Here is an 18,371-nt window from a genome sequence, read left to right as displayed (position 1 = left end):
AGTTGATACAACAGGAGGAAGGGATGCCATCCAAAGGGACCTGGACAGGCTTGAGATTTGTGCCCATGTGAACCTAGTGAGCTTCAGCAAGTCCAAGTGCAAGGTGCTGCACCTGGGTCAGGGCAATCCCGGGCATGAGTACGGACTGGGAGAAGAACTCATTGAGAGCAGCCCTGCAGAGAAGGACTTGGGGGTTCTGGTGGACGAGAAGCTCGACATGAGCCAGCTGCATGCACTTGCAGCCCAGAAGGCCAAGTGCACCCTGTGCTGCATCAACAGGGGAGTGGGCAGCAGGGGAGGGAGGTGATTGTCCCCCTCTGCTCTGCACAGTTCCTACACTGCTGCAGTACAGTGTGGGCTTTCACCACTTTTCTGATCTAGACATCAGAGTGTTGCACACCTTGTGCTCTGTGCTTTTATATTTACACCTGCACGTGAAAGCATCTCACAGCTTGATGCAACATCTTCTATAGATCATTCTCGTAACTTGTGAAAAGCACATTTGGCAAATGGTTGCCCTTGCTGAGCTTGAGGTGCCGATGGTGTCCTTGATGGCTCTTTGCCCTACCTGCCTGCTGAGAGGTTGTGTTTCTTCTTAGTATGTCTGGAGCTGGACATCCAGAGCCTGGCTGTAAACACAGTGTTGCAGTCTCATCACGTAAATGATATGGAAGGAGGTTCCAGCATGAGCGTCAGCTTCGATGTGATTCAGCAGGCATCCCTGGAAGACATGGTGACAGGGAACCAAGCTGCCAACATCCCAGCCAGCTATGATGAAACTGCCCTCTGCTCCAACACGTTCAGGTATTGCTGTAGGAGCCAACAAGATGTGGAGTGTCTGCTCTCCATCCTGGCAGGTCCCATCAGTGTCATGCCTGTTATTGCCTTCTGGTTTTAGCCTTTCCCAGACTCTTACCAGTGGTGTGGCTTGTGGGGTAGTCTAAAGTAAAAATTCCTGACTTTAGGGCAGGACAGTCAGGTCCTTTGCTTGGCAGAAGAGGGTGCTCAGCCCCCTGGGTAGGCATCTTCTCTCAGACTTTTGAAGACCTTGGGCTCAGAACTACGTGGTGGCTCAGGCAGCAGGTGCGAGGGCATGTTGGCAAAGACTTTGCCCTTTCCTGTTTCTCCTTTGTGCTCCACAAGTTTATAGAGGCGCATATTTACCCTGTGGTTCCTGGGTTGAGGGCTCATGCGTCTCTGCATTGGCGGAGTTCCCATTCTGAATCATCCAGCGTGTCTGAAAGTGTGCCACTGCCTGGAAGCAGGAAGCTGCTGTTCGTGGCTGGTGGGGGTGATGCTGGTCTCTGCTCCCTGGCAGGATTCTGAAGAGCATGGTGGTGAGCTGGGTGAAGGAGATCACGCAGTATCACAACATCTATGCAGACAACCAGGTCATTCACTTTTACCGCTGGCTTCGCTCTCCTTCTTCGCTGCTTTACGACCCGGCGTTGCACCGTACTCTACACAACATGATGAAGAAGCTTTTCCTACAGTAAGTGAGAACTAGGGTTTGTCAGGCCCTTTGAATGAGAAGGGGACAGGCGTGGCATGGCATTAATGACACTGTTGGCACCCACAGCCTCCAGAGAGTGGCCGCAGGTGGGCAGTAGGTCAGGCCTGCCGTACTGCTCGGTGTGCTGTGGGTGCAGCTCCCTTACATGGCACCACCAGCACATTTGACTACTGGCTGTGCCTGCTCAGCACCTCATCTGTGGGTTGCCATCTGCTCCTCTGGCTTGCTGTTCCCTGTCTCACGGGGAGCTGAATGGGAGCGGTTCTTCCTGCACACCGAATGTAGCTCCTGTACCCTGTTTGCAGGTTAGTGGCTGAGTTCAAGCGTCTTGGCTCTTCAGTGGTTTATGCCAACTTCAACCGGATCATTCTGTGCACCAAGAAGCGGCGTATCGAGGATGCTATCAGCTACATGGAGTACATTATCAATAGGTGGGGTGCACCTGGCTGCTTGGGGGTGTACTTAGCAAGCCAGGCCTGGAGATAAGGCTCCTGGATGACTGAGCTAAGACATGGAAAGAGAATGATGATTTTTGCCTTTTGCTGGGCCTCGGCACTGATTTTTTTTGCAAAACTACTGAAGGGACAAGGCTACCTGGTTCTCTTGCTCTCATGTCTGGAGTGGAGATCTGTCCCTTAGCTGTGTTCTGTGGGCAGTATTCAAAGTACACCTGTAGGATTCAGTCCAGAAGGGATCTTTGGGAGAACTTGGGTGGTTGCACTCTGTGCAGCACCTCATACCCTGCCTGGCTCCCAGCATCCCAGCTGTGGTGTCCAGGCATCTAGAGCAGGCACCTTTTTGCAAGCCCAACGAGCCAAGGCTCGGGCATGGCTTCCCTTGGTGTCCCTGCTGGTCACTACACTGACACCTTTTGTGCAGAGCTCATTTTTTTGAAGCAGGGCTGGAAGAGTGAGGTGACTCCTCTCTCCTTGCCAGCACCACCTCCTCCCTGGTGTGTCCCATGGAGAAGGCTCTTAACTAGGGAAGATGCTGCTGATGTTGTGGGTGACTGCAGTCTCTCCCTCCAGCATCCACTCAAAGGAGATCTTCCACTCTCTTACTATTTCTTTCTCCCGCTGCTGGGAGTTCCTGCTCTGGATGGATCCAGCAAATTACGGAGGCATCAAGGGAAAAGTGCATTCTCGCATCCACTACGGAGAGGTAAGAAATACAAAGTGCTCAATTCCCCCAGGAGTCAGGGGCTGGGGGTTGAACTGAGTGGGGAGGTGTTGGCTGGGTACAAGGAACCGCTGTAACGTCACGGGCTCATAGCTCATTGTGCTCTGTTCCAGAAGGATACCAGCAAGAGGCAAGTGTTGGAGGAGGAAGACAGTGAGGAAGAGGAGGAGGTGGGGGAAGAAGAGGAGGAAGGGGAATCAAATGTGGAGGAGCTGCTGGAGAACAGCTGGAATATCGTGCAGTTCCTGCCCCAGGCTGCCTCCTGCCAAAGCTACTTCCTAATGATTGTGTCAGGTCAGCGCTCCCAGCTCCTTGCCTGGTCCCACTCTGAACAGCACTCCTGGAGACAACCCCTTACCCTCCCTCTTGCTGCCCATGCACGCTCCTCACTGCTTCGTGATGCCTGCAGGGCTGCTGAGAAGGGGCCTGATGGCTGATTCCATGAGCCCCTTATGGCCAAGCCTGTGCTGTGCCATGGGCAGTACAGAAGGAGCCTCCGCTGCTCTTGTGAATGTTACTGTTTGGGGGTCGGCTGTGAGCTGTCCCAGGGAGGGGACAAGGTTATTTGTTTCTCTTTAGTGCCTGGGAGAATCTGCAGCAGGCTGGCTGCTGGTGCAGCTGCCCCAGCATGGGCTGTACCAGGAGCCCTGTTCGTGTCTCTGCAGCCTACATCGTGGCTGTGTATCACAGCATGAAGGAGGAGCTGCAGCGCAATGCCCCTGGGAGCACTCCCGTCAAGAGGAGAGGCACTAGCCAGGTGTCCCAAGAGGCACCGCGTGAGACAGGGGCCATGCCTGGTGAGTGCCCAGCACGGGGCCGTAGGGCTAGCAGCGCTGCAGCCCTGGGCTAGCCCTAGGCAGAAAGCCCCCTGCCTTGTTGGCCCCACATGCCACTGTGCTCAAGTGCTTTCTGCTCATCTCTGTAGGCATGATCACGTTCTCACAGGATTACGTGGCCAATGAGCTCACTCAGAGCTTCTTCACCATCACCCAGAAGATCAAGAAGAAGATGGCTGGTTCTCGTAATGCCACTGAGCCTTCAGACTTGTTCCCAGTGCTGCCCGGCTCCTACTTGCCACTCAACAACCCGGCTCTAGAGTTCATCAAATATGTTTGCAAGGTCAGTGGGTCGGGCTGGGACTCTTTTCTGAAGGTTTATGATCAGGGGCTCAAATTCTAGTCCATGTGTGTGGCTCCGATTTGCCACAGTTCTGCTCCAGGAGCGTGCTGCAGATCTACAACCAATTTGGTTTTCCCTGCCAGCACTCTTGCATCCATATGAAGTATGAGTCGTCATTTTGAGGACTGTTCTCTGCTGGTAGGTTCACCTGGCTCTTTCCCTTGTAGGTGCTGTCTCTGGATGCCAACATTACCAACCAGGTGAACAAACTGCGCAGGGACCTGCTGCGCCTCATCGAGGTGGGCGAGTTCTCGGATGAAGCCCAGTTTCGGGACCCTTGCCGCTCCTACGTGCTCCCTGAAGTCATCTGCAGGAACTGCAACTTCTGCAGGGACCTGGACCTGTGCAAGGACCCTGCTCTCTCCCAGGTTCGGCCTCTTTCCCTTGGACACTGGAGGTCGCAGCACGGCTGTGCTCTATGCCTGTCTATCGTATTACCCCTCTTCCTCTCTTAAGCCCTTTGCTTTGCAGAACTACTTGGTCCTGTGCTGGTGATCATATTCATAGAACCATTAAGGTTGGAAAAGCCCTCGAAGCTCACCTGGTCCAACCACACCCCTACCAGCACTATCACCCACTCAACCCTGTCCCTAAGCACCACGTCCAACCTTTCCTTGAACACCCTCAGGGGCGGTGACTCCACCACCTTCCTGGGCAACCTGTTCTCATGTCTGACTTCTTTCTGAGAAGAAATGTCTCCTCATTTCCAACCTGAACCTCCCCTGGCACAACTTGAGGCCATTCCCTCTAGTCCTATCACTAGGTACCTGTGAGAAGAGGCACAGGACTCCTCACAGGACGTGTGTTCCAGGCCCTTCACTGGCTTCCCAGCCCTTCTCTGGACACATTTCAGGGCCTCCATGTCCTTCTTGTAGTGAGGGGCCCAAAACTGAACACAGTACTCGAGGTGTGGCCTCGCCAGAACAGAGTACAGGGGGACGTTCACCTCCCTGGTCCTGCTGGCTGCACTGTTCCTGACACAAGCCAGGATTCCATTGGCCTTCTTGGCCACTTGAGTGCATTCCCCTAAATTTTCTGTTCATCTTCTAGCTACCTGTGACAAGTCCACATGTCCCAGTGCTTTGGCTAATGCTCCCTCTGCTCCAGGAGGAAACCTTACCCTGGAGAGCTGGTTATACACCATCCTGCTGCTTGGGACTTTCCAAGGTCACTTTGTTTGGCTGTCTCCTCATTATGTCCACTGCCTTCCTCTCTGCCTGTAGGATGGATCAGTGCTGCCCAGCTGGGTGTGCTCCAACTGTGAGGCGCAGTACGACTCTGACTCTATTGAAATGGCGTTGGTGGAAGCCCTGCAGAAGAAGCTGATGGCCTTCGTGCTGCAGGACCTGGTGAGCACTTGGCCACCCTGCTGCAGGGTCTTGTCTCAGGGACAGGCCCTACCACCCTGTGGTGCTGCAGGAGGGCTGGGGCTACTCCTGGGGAGCAGATTAGCCTTGCATCTGGGAGGGACTATAGGGAGGAGGAACAGCAACAGCAGTTCCCTGCTTGTGCGCCCCTGATAGCGGGCTGATGAGCTTGGTCTTGTCTCCTGTCCCACTTAAAACTGCTTTGACTCTAGGTGTGCAGCAAGTGTCGTGGGGTGAAGGACACGCACATGCCTGTGTACTGCAGCTGTGCTGGAGAGTTTGCCCTCACCATCTCCTCCCAGGTATGCCCGTACTGTGCTGCCTTGCCCAGACCTGTGCTCGGGGCTTCCTGCATGGTCCTCCACCCTCTGGGGCTGCCTACCTTCTCTTCTGCCTTCCCTCTTAACTGCTTGTCTGCTGGGTCCTGCCATCTCCCCCCCGCCTGGCCCCGTGTCCCTGCTGGCCGGTGGGCAGTGTTGGGCAGCCTCCCTCCCTCCCTGCTTCCTTTTCCTGCAGGTCTTCATGGAGCATATCACCGTCTTCCAGAACATCGCTCGGCACTACAGCATGGCCTATCTCCTGGAAACCATCGAGTGGCTGCTGCGTACGAACCCCCAGCTCTAGCAGTGAAAGCAGGGCTTGTCCTGTCTCTGCTGTCGGTTATGGACCTGTTCAGCTGTGCACTACGCCAGCCCCAGGGAGCTGCATGCCCCTCCTGCTGTGCTGGAGGGCAAGCAGCAGGCACGGAGAGGGGCCAGGCTGTCCTGCACCCTGGGGGCAGGAGCTGTGCTCCATGGGGACCACCTGCCCGGGGCAGGGGTCTGTGCTGTAGGCAAGGTCGTGCCTCTTTTTAATGTGGAATTTGTATAAATAAATAGTTCTCTTCTTCATCTGGTTCCTGTGCGGTGGGAGCTGGGATGTTTCCTTGCAAGGATCTGTCCCCCTTTGAACCCTGCATGCTCCAGCCTGGCAGCACATCCCAGGCTGCAAGGGGAGGGCTGTGCCCCCTCTCTCTTCCTTTTGGTGCTAGAACCAGAGAAGATGAGCTGGCCTCGAGGGGCAGCGCGCTCGACCCCTAATGTGATTGCTGCCTCGTGCAATCAAGTTACTGTCTGGCTCAGCCTCTGCTTCTGGTAACCGAGTCCCGGATGGCTGCAGCCAAGGCCAGGCACTGCCTGGGCTCAGCCTCTGTGCTCCTGCTGTCCCAAGGGAGCCTCTTCCTGCTCCTGACAATGGCAAGATGGAATTGCAGGTGCCCTCTTGCAGCAGCACTGCTGTGGGGGTGCACAATGCCAGCTCCCCCCCTTAGAGCAGGGCACGCAGCCAAGCAAAGCGACCTTGAGTCCCTGAGCCCTGCAGCCCTCCCCCCAACCCCGACCCTCCTGAGCCCAGCTGAGCTGCTGGGGGAGGATGTGCTGTAATATGAGAGCAGAAAAACATCAGAATTATGCTCAGAAACGCCCCAGCTGGTTACCGCCAGGCGCCTGCTGCGGATTGTCTTTGGGCTCAGGCCAGCAGCACTTGGGGTTTGTGCTCCAGGGCCAGGGGGGACCCTGTCCCCTTCCCGCAGCGAGTTGTGACACTGACGTCCCCCCCAGGGCCCACCGCAGCACGGAGCCCCAGGCACAGATGCTGAGCAGCGGTGTTTTATTGGGTGCCGGCTGCTCTCCCGGGGCAAGGCTCACCCCCTCTGTGGTGCGGGCAGAGCAGCAGCAGCTTTGTGGGGCTCAGAGCACACGCGGGCCCTGCCAGGAGGAAGATGTGGGCTAGGATGGGCCAGAGAGTGCCCGCAGGCAGGGGCTGGGAAGGGCAGCAGCTGGAGCCCCCAGGGCACCACGGTGCTGCCCCAGCTTAAGCTGTGCCCAGCCTTGGGAGTCCCCCCAAGCCAGGATTTGCCTGCAGTGAGCAGCCCGGGTGTGACTCCAAGCTGCAGCAGCACTGCTGGGCCCTGCTCACGGTCACAACCGTCGCATGCAGGCGGGCTCGCGGCTCACAGGGGCTGGCAGCGGTGGCATGTGGCTGTAGGGCACATCCCACCCGTCCACGGGTGCAGCTCCACACGGGCAAGCAGGTCACTCAGAGCTGGGGGGGGGCTGGATGGTCTTGAGCTGAGCAAGTTATCCTACCTGCGGTGGGACCTAAGGAGGGGCGGGTGGTTGGGACCGCAGGATGGGCTGCTCCGCCGATGGGGTACCCCGGGGACGGTACCCCTGCAGAGGAAAATCCTCAGCCGCAGCTGCAGCCAGGCGATACCTGCTCGAATTTCCTGCTGCTGTACCGCTGCTCCTTGTCCATGCAGCACAGCAGGATCCAGTCGCAGACAAAGGAGCCCTGCAAGGCAGGTGGGGAGGTCAGGGCCAGCACGGGTGGCTAGGCCGAACCCCCCAGCACCCCTACTCACCAGTCCCACCGAGGTGAGCGCTGTGGCAAGGGTGATGATGGTGGGGATCAGGCTGAACTTTCCTGCCTGACAGAGAGGGATGGGGTCAGCTGTCCCTGCCAGTGCCCTCGCAGCAGGACCGGGCTGAGCAGATTCCACCCTCCCCAGCCCTAATGCCTGCATGGTGCCACCAGGTTTGCATTTCCAGACGGACATATTGCATGCACACTGGCACTGCAGCTGCCCCTTCCACCAAGCCAAGACAGAGCCCACGGCTTCCCTCTGGGGCAGCTGGGATCCCCATCCTCCTGCTGGCTGGCCCGAGCCCTGTGGCAGCAGCAGGCAGAGCTGCTTTGCTGGAGCAGCCACAGCAGCACAAAGCAGAGGTGGCACACTCCCAGAGCCAGACACGCAGACACATACATCACATCCCCCTGAACTGTCTCACCTGGCCATGCACAATCACATCCACACGGATCCCGTAGGCCTTGATCAACACTCGCGAGCGGGTCCCATTCCAGTTGTAGTACTTGGCAAACCTGCTTGGGAAACGACGGACACACCAGTGAGGGCAAGGCAGGGCCAGAGAAGGATGCGGGGCCACTGTGGGGGGACAGGGCCATCACCTGTAGTTGTAGCCTGGGGAAGCCAAAGCCCCTTTGGGGTCGAGGCGGCGGAAGGAGTAGTGGGGGTTGCACTCGGCGTCGGGCAGGTCCAGGTTGCAGTTCCAGCTAATGATCACACCGATCACCCCACCCTGCAGCAGGGACCAGCAGGCCTTGCACAGTGCCAGCACGCCGTGGGCACGGCCTCCCTGCAGGCACAGCCTCCCTGGGGCACGGCATCCCCAGAGAGCTTCCCAGCTGAGTGGGCTGGGCACTGGGGAGCCGCTCCAGAGCTGGAGTGGCAGAACCCACAGGACTGGGGGGATGCTGGGGCTGGATGAGGGCTGCAGATCCTGGAAGGAAGATGGAGCAGCACCAGGTTCCTCCTCTGGGTCACATTTATCTGCTCACATGAGTGAAGAGGAGGTAATAGGGTCGTAGCCCAAAGCCTTCAAGTGCCGCCCTGTCCTAGGATGAACACAACCTAGGCTAGGGCTAGGGGTGCCAGCAGTGCAAAAGTGCTGAGCCCTGAGGCTTTGAGACTGCATGAGCTGCCCCTGACCTCTGCCTGCTCCAGTCGGCACCTGCAGCAGCATCTGGGCAGGGCAGTGGGGCCAAGGACATACTCCTGGCCACCTCCACGTCATTGCAGCGTCAGGGAGCGAGTGGTGACACACAGAGCGCCCGAGCAGGTCCCCAGGAAATGAGTGCCCTGTGCCCTGCTGGCAAGACCCTGTGAGACCCTGAGCCCTGCAGCCACCTAGCCACCCAACACACAACACCTTCTCAGCCAGCTCCGCGAAGTCCTCGCCCGCCTGCTCCACGAGGAAGCCCAGCTTGAAGATGGGGCAGTAAAGGGCAGAGGTGGTGTTGAACATGCAGCTCTTCAGGTAGCCGCTCTCAGCTGCCTGAATGTTGCCCCTGGGGGAGACCAAGCCACAGACCTGTGTGTCAGAGGGGACACGCGCTGGGTCTGGGCAGGACCCCGTCACTCAGTAAGCTGGGAACGGGAATCCCCTGTGAAGAAGCAGCATCCCTTCAGCTAATGACACCAGGGCCACCTGCCTGCATCTCCATCCCTTAGACCTGCCCTGTGCTGACCCGTTTCTGCAGTCCTCGCATTGCATCTCCCCCTCCCCGCTGCACAATTCCCAGGGGAAGCTTCCCCACCGCCCATCACTGCCCTTTTCGGTAAGGCAGCAGTGATGGGAGCTGGCCTCACCCTGCACGTGCTCCCCATGTGCATATGTGTATGGTGTGAGGGTGACCACCTCGTCCCCACCACACTTCACACCCAGCTACAAGCAACGCAGGCACAGCAGGGCCAGCTGAAGCCAGCAGCAGGGCACCCAGGCTGCGGCCCCCACACCCACAGATACTCACTTGGAGAAGCCAAAGCGGGGGAAGTGGATGTTGTTCTTGATGAGGACGGTGAATTGTGATGCCATCTCTGCCAGGGACTCACTGCAAGGAAGAGGAGCGAGCATGGCTGCCCACAGAGCAGTGCAGACCTTGGGCAGGCCCACGCTGGGCACCCTGGATGGGGCATCCCCACCCTGCCCCAAGCCCCTCGAGCAGCACCAAGGAGGCCAGACCCAGAGCATCCCCTTGCATCCAGCAGGACCTGGGAGATGCCAAGGACCCCAGAGCCTGCTCTGACCTGCTGGGAGCCTGTCATTCCCCACCAGGGCCCAACCCCGGCACCGGTACCTGATGCTGCCTCCATCGACTGGGCACCAAGCCAGGACCTCACAGCTCTTCCCGGTGCCACCGGCCTGGGGCACGCAGCGCCCTGTCCTCTGCCCTGCGGGGACGGGTGCCCGGCGCTGCACACCCCGACAGGCAGGGTCCTGCCTGCGGCAGGGCGGCTGGGCAGGCCGCTCTGCCCACACATCCCTCACGACTCACCGTGGCCAGACGTGTCCGTGTCCCTGGGGACACAGTCCTGGTCGGAGCTGCACGTGGCATCGGCAACCGCTGGGCCCTGCAGCAGGACGGGGAGCTGGTTGGGAGCTTCGTCCTGCAGGGAGCAGCTGCGCCCACTGGTGCTCCCCCTCCCTCAATAAGTGCTAATCGGCCCCTTTTCGCTTCCCCTGTGGTGTCCAGCTCACAGGCTCTGTGCTTCCCCCAGGCCAGGGAAGGCCACAGGATTCCTGCTGGGAAGGGCAGTGGCAGAGGAGTGCTGTGGGGACCAGCGCTGCAGCCACCTGCATGTCCTGACCAGCTCTGTCCTGGGGCCCTCACAGGCAGCTCCTGCTGCTCTCCCCTGGCCCTGTGACTGCTACTCCCCAGTCCCCTGCCCCTGTCCTCACCTCAGGACAGGTCTCCATGACCTGGGCAGGGCTGATGTCCACCCGCGTGAGGATGCTGAAGCTGCTCCCACCCTGCAAAGCAGCCAGAAGGTAGGATACCGGTCACAGGACAGCACAGCCGTGAACACACGTGGAGAGGTACAAGTGCATTTACACACAGATGGGAGCACACACTGACACGGTCACACACACACACAGTCACACGTGTGCACACAGGGAACACACTGGAAAGGGGCACGTTTCACACCAATACTCATGCTGCATCCACACAGGGACACAAGCCCTGGCCCAGCACTGGTGTGGGAATGCCTCCCCCCTGCCCACGTCCCGCAGTGCCAACAGGGTGCTGGAGGCACTGTGCCAGGGAGTCCTGCTGCGACCTGCCGCTGATGGGCTTGAGCCACCCTTCACCCCTCGGAAACTGCAAAATGCTGATAAGAGCAGTGGGGGCAGCACCAACCACAGCATCAGGCCCTGCCACCAGCCCTCCCTGACTGCCCCCCAGCTCTGCCAGGTTCACTCGAGCTTACTTACGCCTCTCACGGTCCTCGCACTGGACAAAGTGGGCTAGCTTGTGGTCTCACTATTGCCATGCTGCGGGTGCTCACCCGTGTACAGAGCTGTGGACTCATCTCTGTGACAGACCTTCTGTGCCCGCAGAAGGATCCCAAAGAGTGGCAACTGGACAACTCTTCCATCCCAGCCAGGTGACATGGGGTGAGTGGCTCAAGTGTTGTCCGGACCCGCAGTGCCCAATGCCAAACCAGGCTTTTCCACAGCTCAACCAAGCAATTCCTAAAACACCTCAACATGATTCTCATTCCCCGGCTCATGGCACCCACCGAAAACACTGGGAAGAGCCTTCCCCAGCAAGATGCTCCCCTGCTGCAAGGTGGAAGGCATGAGGCAGCTTCCACCCCAAAGGCACCCCAGAGGTGCAGCCTGTGCAGGTAGGCTGGCATCAGAGAGCCTCGCTGGGGGAGCTCCCAAATGCAAGCTGCCCAGATTCTGCAGACATGGATGAGCCTGTCCTGCAGCACCAAAAAGGGCTTGATGCCCATGGAGAGTCCCTGCTGGCCTGGGAACAGCCGTGCTTGGCTGGCCAGGCCCTGGTGGCAGGGCACAGAGGAGTGCCCGTGCAGCCAGCATTCATCCCACCACAGGGAGCTCCGCACAGGGCAGCACCATCCGGGAAAGCACCTGCACCGAGGGGTGGGACTGCTGCCCAGGCACAGCTCCTTGCAGCCACCCCAGGGCAACAAAGGGAAGAGGATGGGGATAAGAGGGCCAGAATGTTGCTGGGGGGTCAGAGCCTCACCTCTGGAGGGGCCACGTACTCCCCAACATCCCAGACCTTGCTTGGTGACTGTGTCACACCCTTGACCTTGGTGATGACGGAGCTCTCTGGGCCCATTTCCCTCTCCTGGTAGCCCTTCTGAATGATGAACACATACCTGCAGGGAAGGAAGGATGGGAAAAGGAGCTTCCAGTGGTGCCCTCCTCTTTGGCTCCAGTACCCCGAGAGCACGCTGAGAGCTGCGGGCCTGAGGTGTGCAGTGGGTACGCTCAGCACCCACACACCTTGCTGGGCAGCACAGGGCACGAGGGGTTCAGAGCCTGTAGCAGCCTGCCTGCACCCACCGTGCTCTGCCCTCCACACAGGCTGCTGCTCTCCCACAGCCCCCCAACCTGTGCCACCCCTTGGACAACCCATGGGGGGATCCCAGCCAGGATCTTGGCCCCAAGAGCAGGGCAGAGGGGGCTGAGATGTGCCCGCAGGGAAGGGTGGGCAGGGGAAAGTGCAGGGGAAGGGGCAGGGGAAAGGGCAGGGGAAAGGGCAATGAAAGGGGCAGGGGAAAGGGCAGGGTCAGGGCACAGGCATCAGCGCTGTCGGTACCGGCAAGCACAGGGTCCCGGCCCGCACTCACCCGGTGAAGTAGAGCAGGACCAGGAGCTGCAGCGCCCGGTACGCGGTGCCAAGGTGCCCGTTCCGCACCACCACCACCTGCGGGCTGGAGTAGCTGCTCACCGCCCGCAGGCAGCCCCGCACGCCCATGGCCGCTGCGATCGGCTCGGCTGGGCACGGCTCGGCTGGGCACGGCTCGGCACGGCACGGCTCGGCTGGGCACGGCTCGGCTGGACACGGCTCGGCTGGGCACGGCAAGGCACGGCTGGGCACGGCTCGGCTCAGCACCGCTCAGCACCGCACGGCTCGGCTCGGCACGCCTCGTCTCGGCACCGCACGGCCCGGCTCGGCTCGGCACGGATCGGCAGCGACCCCTGCGGGCCCGGGCAAGCCTGCGCGGGGGGCTCGGCAGTAGGGCCCCCCTGCAGCCTGCACCGATTGTCGCTCCCCGCTCGCTCGCGGCAGGATGGTTCCTGCGTCAGGTTGCAGTCGGGAAGGGGCTGGAAGCAGGCCCGCGGCTGCCCGTTTTGCAGCTTTGGGAGAGGCAGAGAGATCGGGGCACAGCTGGCGTTCTTGGTCCTGCGACAGCAGCACGGTGTCGCTCACCCAAAATGACCCAGAGGAGCCTGGCAGGGGGCCCAGAGAAAAAAATGTGAGCTTGTGAGCAAGATCGGCCGGCCCCAGGGAAGGGGGCTGTCACACTCACCAAGGGACACCTGGACTGCTAGACCCCTTTCCTCCCTTGACCTGAAGCTATCTCAGGGCCTTCTGAGAAGGGCACAAACAGCAGACTTGACAGATGTGGGTAAAAACTAAACTAAACTAAACAAAAACCACCTTCCCAGGCTGTGCATGAGATCAGTGGGTGCTCCAAAGCAGTGGGAGAGGACGATGACAACGTTACCTCCCTAAACAACCCCACATCCTGTTTCTTATGGACACAGCTGCTGGCTCTGGACAGGGAGATTTGAGGTGGTCTCCCATGCTAAGAATGGATTTTCCTGTTCTCTAAAGGCCATCAGGTCTTCATCTCTTCCATCAACATCAGCGGAAGGAGAACCCCGTCTACCCTACATCCTGCTGCTGTGGCAGGACCAAGACACCAGCCGTGTCCCTGGTCTCTCTGGCTCCCTTTCCTCTGCCAAGGTTGCAGCAGACGCTCAGGGACTTTGATTTATTGTGTAATCTGGGGGGCTTCTACCTTGTACACAACACTGCTTGCTTGGAAAGGCTCTTGGAGGTTCTGTGACGATCTGAAATATAAACAAGTCATCATCTGACCAGCATTTATTCTTTCTTCAGGATCTTTTCTTCCTCAATAACAGTTTGGATGGATTTGCTAATTAACACAGTGCTTTCCTAGGCTAGGTTCACTCTCATGACACCTTAGTGCTGCTGCAGAGTCACCACCCTGATGAAGACACAGCCATAGAACACCACCTTCAGATAGGAACAAGGAAGCTCCCAAGCCCAATCCCCTTCATGCAATCCCTTGTGTCAACACAGTCACCTCTTCCCTGGGTCCCAGGGCTCACTACAAGACTTACTGCTCTGTGTTGCTGCCCTTATGTTACTTTTGACACCCTTTAACACCCTTGGACTCGACCAGCCTGATCCTGCCACTGGTAAATATCTGCAATGTCCTTTCCTGTGTCTCTGTGGTGGGGCTGAGCCACCAGCCTGCTGTTGGCTGATGGCAGAGGATTGCCTGTCCTGTCTTCTTGTTGCCTCCTGTTCCTAGATGTCCATACTGCCTCACCGCTCTTCTACCTCTCTGCATGGGCACTGGGTCAAGCATCCTGTGGGGCTGGGTGCCACAGAGGGGTGAGACCAGGCTCAGGGGGTCACCACTGATCTCCAGACCCATCAGCAGGCGAGGAGAACTCAACAAGGGAACTGCAACAGCCACCTCTGTCAGACTGAGGCAGGAAAAACCCTGGGCCCGGGTACAGCAGGCTAACCTCTTGCAGGCCAGGAAGGAGAAATCTCAAGGCTGACTGAATTTGCCTTCTCCCATAGCCAAAACCGTGGGAACTGGCTTTATCAGTAGCTATGCAGGGTTCAAGGAGGGAACCTCAAGCTTTCAGGCTTCTTCTGCACTCCTCCTCTACTGCTGAGCTGTAGAACAACGCAGATGGGACACAGACGGCTGTGGTCCAGGGTGGCCGTGCTACAGCCCTGTCACCTAAAGGAGCCACGGTGCTTCTGGGATCTGCATGGAGCTGTCTGCATGGCCCGGACTCTGCCCAAGCTGGGAGCGATGCAGACATGCGCGCTGTGACCTGTCAGCCTTACCCTGCAGATTAATGATTCACCATACAGAACTTCCTGCTGGAAGCACCCAAAAATCCACATCAGCAACAGTTGTGTAAGTCAGAGACAGCGTACATAACATTAAGCAAACCCTAAGCGTGTGGGATTTTTTTCTCTGTCCGGTTGTTTTTGCACCTTCCAGAGGGATGAAAATACCAGCATGTACTTTATCCTTCACATGGAAAGGAAGCAGAATGTGTTTTCCAGAGATGCAGAAATGCCCCAGCCTCATGGTCTTTTCCCCTCTCAGCCCAAATAATTTCTGCTGAGTTTTGACCCGTGCTGACAAGCAGGCCTCTGTTTCTGAGCCGCAGCTTCTCACGCTGTTGTTCAACCCAAGTCCTGCTGACTCAACCCTTACTCCACCTTCACCTGGAAGTGGGGTGATACATGTCAGGAAGGTACCGGCTCCTGCTTGCAAGTCTGCTTCCTGCTATGTAGTTCCCATCAATTAAAGGAAGGTACTCACTAGGGTGGGAAAACCAGGCACCTCCCAAGCACATGATGGCACTGAGATTTGCCTAGGGGTTAAGGGAAAGCAGAAAATAAAGGGAATTTCCTCCCAGCATCAGTATCTGACCCCTTACAAGGAACCCAGGGGTCTTGGGGAGGTTCTTGAGGAGCTTTCCTCTTCATTTTCCCCACGCCTTGGGGCTTTCTCTATTTCCTCTCAGGCACAGTGGTTTAACAGGGACCATGACTGGGAGCTGCTTAAGAATCTCAGCACCAAGCCTTTGCTTGGGTGGAGATTGCCTCGTCCCTGTCCCAAAAAAAGCTGACTGAGAACAGGCTGCCCAGGACCTCCAGGGTGCTCCTCATGCCTTCTTCTCACTGGGAGCACCCTGTGCTGCCTATGCTGATGGCTGCAAAGCCCATCCTGGTTCACCTGCCCTTTCGCTACAGGTTTCAAGTCAGCCAGGCCTCACAGCGCTCAGCTGCGTGGGAAGGGAGTTACAGGACAGCACAAGAACCTCGGGGGACGCCTGGAGGAGGTCTGTGCTCAGCGTGGCCCTGTGCCAGGGGCTGAGGGTCTGCAGGACAGGCAGAAGGTAGCACTGTCCCCAGGTTCTCCCAAGCTGCGGGACCTGCAGATGACTGTGGAGCCTAACCCAAAGCCACACCATCCCACAGCCGAGAATTGCACTGAAAATAGCTGATGGACCCAATCCAGCTTCTGCACAGAGAGTTTGGAAAGCGTTAGAGAGGAGCTAATTTCCCCTTTTTATTTTTTTCTCCCATAAAACTATATTAGAAAGGATATGTGTCCAAGAGGAATGTCCTTTTCCTTCGAGTCTGCTCTTCACATGCTCTGTACTGAGGGCTGCCAAGGGCTCATTCCTGCCCTTCCACATGTGGGATTTCAAGGGCACCCAGCGGAGCTGGCGGGGCAGGAGAGAGGAGGTAGCTGAGCATGCAAACGGCAGAAGAGCAAGCCCTGGAGCACAGGGGGCACATGTTGGGGACGCAAAAGATCAGGCTCCTCTCAGTCTGCTCCGAGCAGAACAGCCCCAGCTCCAGCGTGAGGAGAACCATGACTGCAGCCACGGGTGCCTCTCCTGCAGGGACAGGCAGAACGCGGCAGGCAGCATGCACAGCACGCACGCTTGCAGGCCAGCTCTGCTGGATCACCAGGGCAAAGGGCAAGGCTGGACACAGGGGCAGCCAGGGGATGCACTGGCTCCAGGACACAGCTCAGGCCCCAGGTCTGGCGGCTGTGGGCACCCGGCCACCGGTGCAGCCCCGGTATCCAGCACATCATCCCACGGGAGGCATCTCGCTGATGCCCTTGGCATGCTCTTGGAGGAGGATTGAGCCCCACTGCAACCCGAGGGTGGGGAAGGTGAGGTCCCGCTCAGCCTCCCTTTCCCCCACCCAAGTGAACCCCAGCTCCCCTGGTGTGTCCTCACACTCTGCTCCCTTTACAACCACCTCAGGGGCCTCCACTGGCCTGGCTCCGGTGTGGCAATAACTTTCTCATAACGGGGAGCCCCAACACAGGACCTGGCATGCTAGCAGGGGGGACAAAACCCCCCAGCCTGTCCCCGCACTCCAACCCCAGACTGGCCACCCTCACAGGCAGCGCTGGCATTGCCCCCTTGCAGGCTTGGCCGTGCCGGTGCATGGCAGCAGGGCTGCCAGCACAGGCAGAGCGAGCACTCGGGTGTCTCGGCCCTGTGCCAGCCTTGGCTGCAGCCTTGGGCCACGTCAGCAGAGCTGGGTGCGGGTGGCGCTGCCAGACAAGGCGGGTGGCCGGGGCTCAGCCCGCACCCAGGCCCCAGCCTCAGCCCCAGCCCCACCAGCAGCAGCAGGGCCTCGGTCGCCTGCTCAGGCAGCCCGGTTACTCTGCGTGGGGCCGACCCCGCAGCCCCGCTGGCTGGGGGCAGGGGTGAAGGCCAGAGCGCTGGGCGTCCTTCTTATCCCCCGTTATCTTCCAGACAAACCCAAACTTGAGGCCTGGCTCGGCAGAGTCCCTGACGGGCTCGTACGCCGCAGCCAAGGCTGCCGCGCCATGCTGCCAGCGTGGGCCTCTCCTGCCGGGCACCGCGGGTGCAGGGGGACGGGCACGGTGCGGCACAGCCGAGCTGCAGCAGGAGGGCTCTGCGGTGCCAGGGGGGCAGCTGGGGGCTGATGCCAGGGGAGGCTGAGTCTTTCCCAGAGCCCCTTTCTGTGCCAGTTTCTCCCTGAGAAAAACACGGCGTGTTTTTCTCGGGGAGCTGCGGTACCTCCACAGGACCGCGGGGGGTGACTCTGCCAGGTGACACGGCAGCTGGGAGACCTTTGCGACACCTCAGGAGATGTCAAGGGCGGCGCGAGGCAGCCATGTCACAGCTGCAGAGCGGACTCTGCACTCGCCTGTGGCATTGGCCTCTGTGCACGCTGTTAGGGAAATCCTGATGCGATAAGCTACGGCCCTGCTGCCAAGCCCTTTCACAGAATCATCTAGGCTGGAAGAGACCTCCAAGATCACCCAGTCCAACCTCTGACCTAACAAGTCCTCCACTAAACCATATCCCTAAGCTCTACATCTAAACGTCTTTTAAAGACCCCCAGGGATGGTGACTCAACCACCTCCCTAGGCAGCCCATTCCAATGCCTTACAACCCTTTCAGTAAAGAAGTTCTTCCTAATATCCAACCTAAACCTCCCCTGGGGCAACTTCAGCCCATTCCCCCTCGTCCTGTCACCAGGCATATGGGAAAATAGACCAACCCCCACCTCGCTACAGCCTCCTTTCAGGTACCTGTGGAGTACAATAAGGTCACCCCTGAGCTTTCTCATCTCCAGGATGAACAACCCCAGCTCCTTGTAAGCCTTGTTCTCCAGACTCCTCACCAGCCTCGTTGCCCTGGGTGGGAAGCACACGGCCTGGAGTGCTGCTCTGCCGGGAAGGACCTCGGGATGCTGGCAGACAGCAGCTGAGCTACAGCCAGCGAGGTGCCCTCCCGGCCAAGGCCATCGCCCTGCAGATGCGCCAGGCAGAGCGTACCCAGCGCCCGGGGGGCTGCGTCCCGGCTGGGCTCCCCACGACAAGCGGGGGGAATCGCTGGGGCGATCGCAGAGATGCTGCAAGGCCTGGAGCGACCCTGACGGCTGGAGAGGCTGCCGGGACCGGGACC

General features: G+C 58.9%; 2 protein-coding genes across 4 annotated transcripts; one reads left to right on the top strand and one right to left on the bottom strand.

Annotated features, from left to right (window-relative positions):
- The first annotated feature begins 567 nt into the window (after window positions 1-567).
- On the top strand, window positions 568-6,133 carry LOC118157967 (DNA polymerase epsilon catalytic subunit A-like). 2 transcript variants are annotated; one of them, XM_035312513.1, is made up of 11 exons: window positions 568-804; window positions 1,319-1,492; window positions 1,819-1,944; window positions 2,542-2,674; window positions 2,809-2,986; window positions 3,358-3,489; window positions 3,618-3,811; window positions 4,039-4,239; window positions 5,095-5,220; window positions 5,451-5,540; window positions 5,755-6,133. In XM_035312513.1, exons 1-11 carry the CDS (start codon window positions 668-670, stop codon window positions 5,860-5,862), a joined length of 1,599 nt encoding a protein of 532 aa, XP_035168404.1. In that variant the 5' UTR covers window positions 568-667; the 3' UTR covers window positions 5,863-6,133. The 2 variants fall into 2 exon arrangements, with proteins under 2 accessions (XP_035168404.1, XP_035168403.1); XM_035312512.1 differs by having other exon boundaries at window positions 2,806-2,986.
- Window positions 6,134-7,255: 1,122 nt separating this feature from the next.
- P2RX2 (purinergic receptor P2X 2) lies at window positions 7,256-12,641 on the bottom strand. 2 transcript variants are annotated; one of them, XM_035312514.1, is made up of 12 exons: window positions 12,464-12,641; window positions 11,854-11,989; window positions 10,536-10,607; window positions 10,132-10,207; window positions 9,934-10,027; window positions 9,607-9,687; window positions 9,006-9,144; window positions 8,245-8,375; window positions 8,067-8,157; window positions 7,640-7,705; window positions 7,492-7,569; window positions 7,256-7,364 (listed from the first exon to the last, which is right to left on the bottom strand). In XM_035312514.1, the coding sequence occupies exons 1-12, from the start codon at window positions 12,589-12,591 to the stop codon at window positions 7,356-7,358; spliced, it is 1,101 nt and encodes a 366-aa protein (XP_035168405.1). In that variant the 5' UTR covers window positions 12,592-12,641; the 3' UTR covers window positions 7,256-7,355. The 2 variants fall into 2 exon arrangements, with proteins under 2 accessions (XP_035168405.1, XP_035168406.1); XM_035312515.1 differs by lacking the exon at window positions 7,640-7,705.
- Between the last annotated feature and the right edge of the window lie 5,730 nt (window positions 12,642-18,371).

Source organism: Oxyura jamaicensis (assembly GCF_011077185.1).
Source record: "Oxyura jamaicensis isolate SHBP4307 breed ruddy duck chromosome 15 unlocalized genomic scaffold, BPBGC_Ojam_1.0 oxy15_random_OJ72900, whole genome shotgun sequence".
Lineage (NCBI taxonomy): Eukaryota > Metazoa > Chordata > Aves > Anseriformes > Anatidae > Oxyura > Oxyura jamaicensis.
Note: the sequence above shows the minus strand (reverse complement) of the source record. Positions and strands in the feature narration are given on the sequence as shown.

What these genes read in the sequence shown, in the direction of transcription:
- P2RX2 (XM_035312514.1), bottom strand. Translation starts at nt 12,591, where the DNA reads ATGGGCGTGCGGGGCTGCCTGCGGGCGGTGAGCAGCTACTCCAGCCCG. An exon ending in TCATGGAGACCTGTCCTGAG is followed by an intron (nt 10,208 to 10,535) that starts GTGAGGACAGGG and finishes GTCCTGCTGCAG; the next exon opens with GGCCCAGCGGTTGCCGATGC. An exon ending in TCCCCAGGCTACAACTACAG is followed by an intron (nt 8,158 to 8,244) that starts GTGATGGCCCTG and finishes TTTCCCAAGCAG; the next exon opens with GTTTGCCAAGTACTACAACT.
- LOC118157967 (XM_035312512.1), top strand. Translation starts at nt 668, where the DNA reads ATGGAAGGAGGTTCCAGCATGAGCGTCAGCTTCGATGTGATTCAGCAG. An exon ending in CTTCCTAATGATTGTGTCAG is followed by an intron (nt 2,987 to 3,357) that starts GTCAGCGCTCCC and finishes GTGTCTCTGCAG; the next exon opens with CCTACATCGTGGCTGTGTAT. An exon ending in CCCTCACCATCTCCTCCCAG is followed by an intron (nt 5,541 to 5,754) that starts GTATGCCCGTAC and finishes CTTTTCCTGCAG; the next exon opens with GTCTTCATGGAGCATATCAC.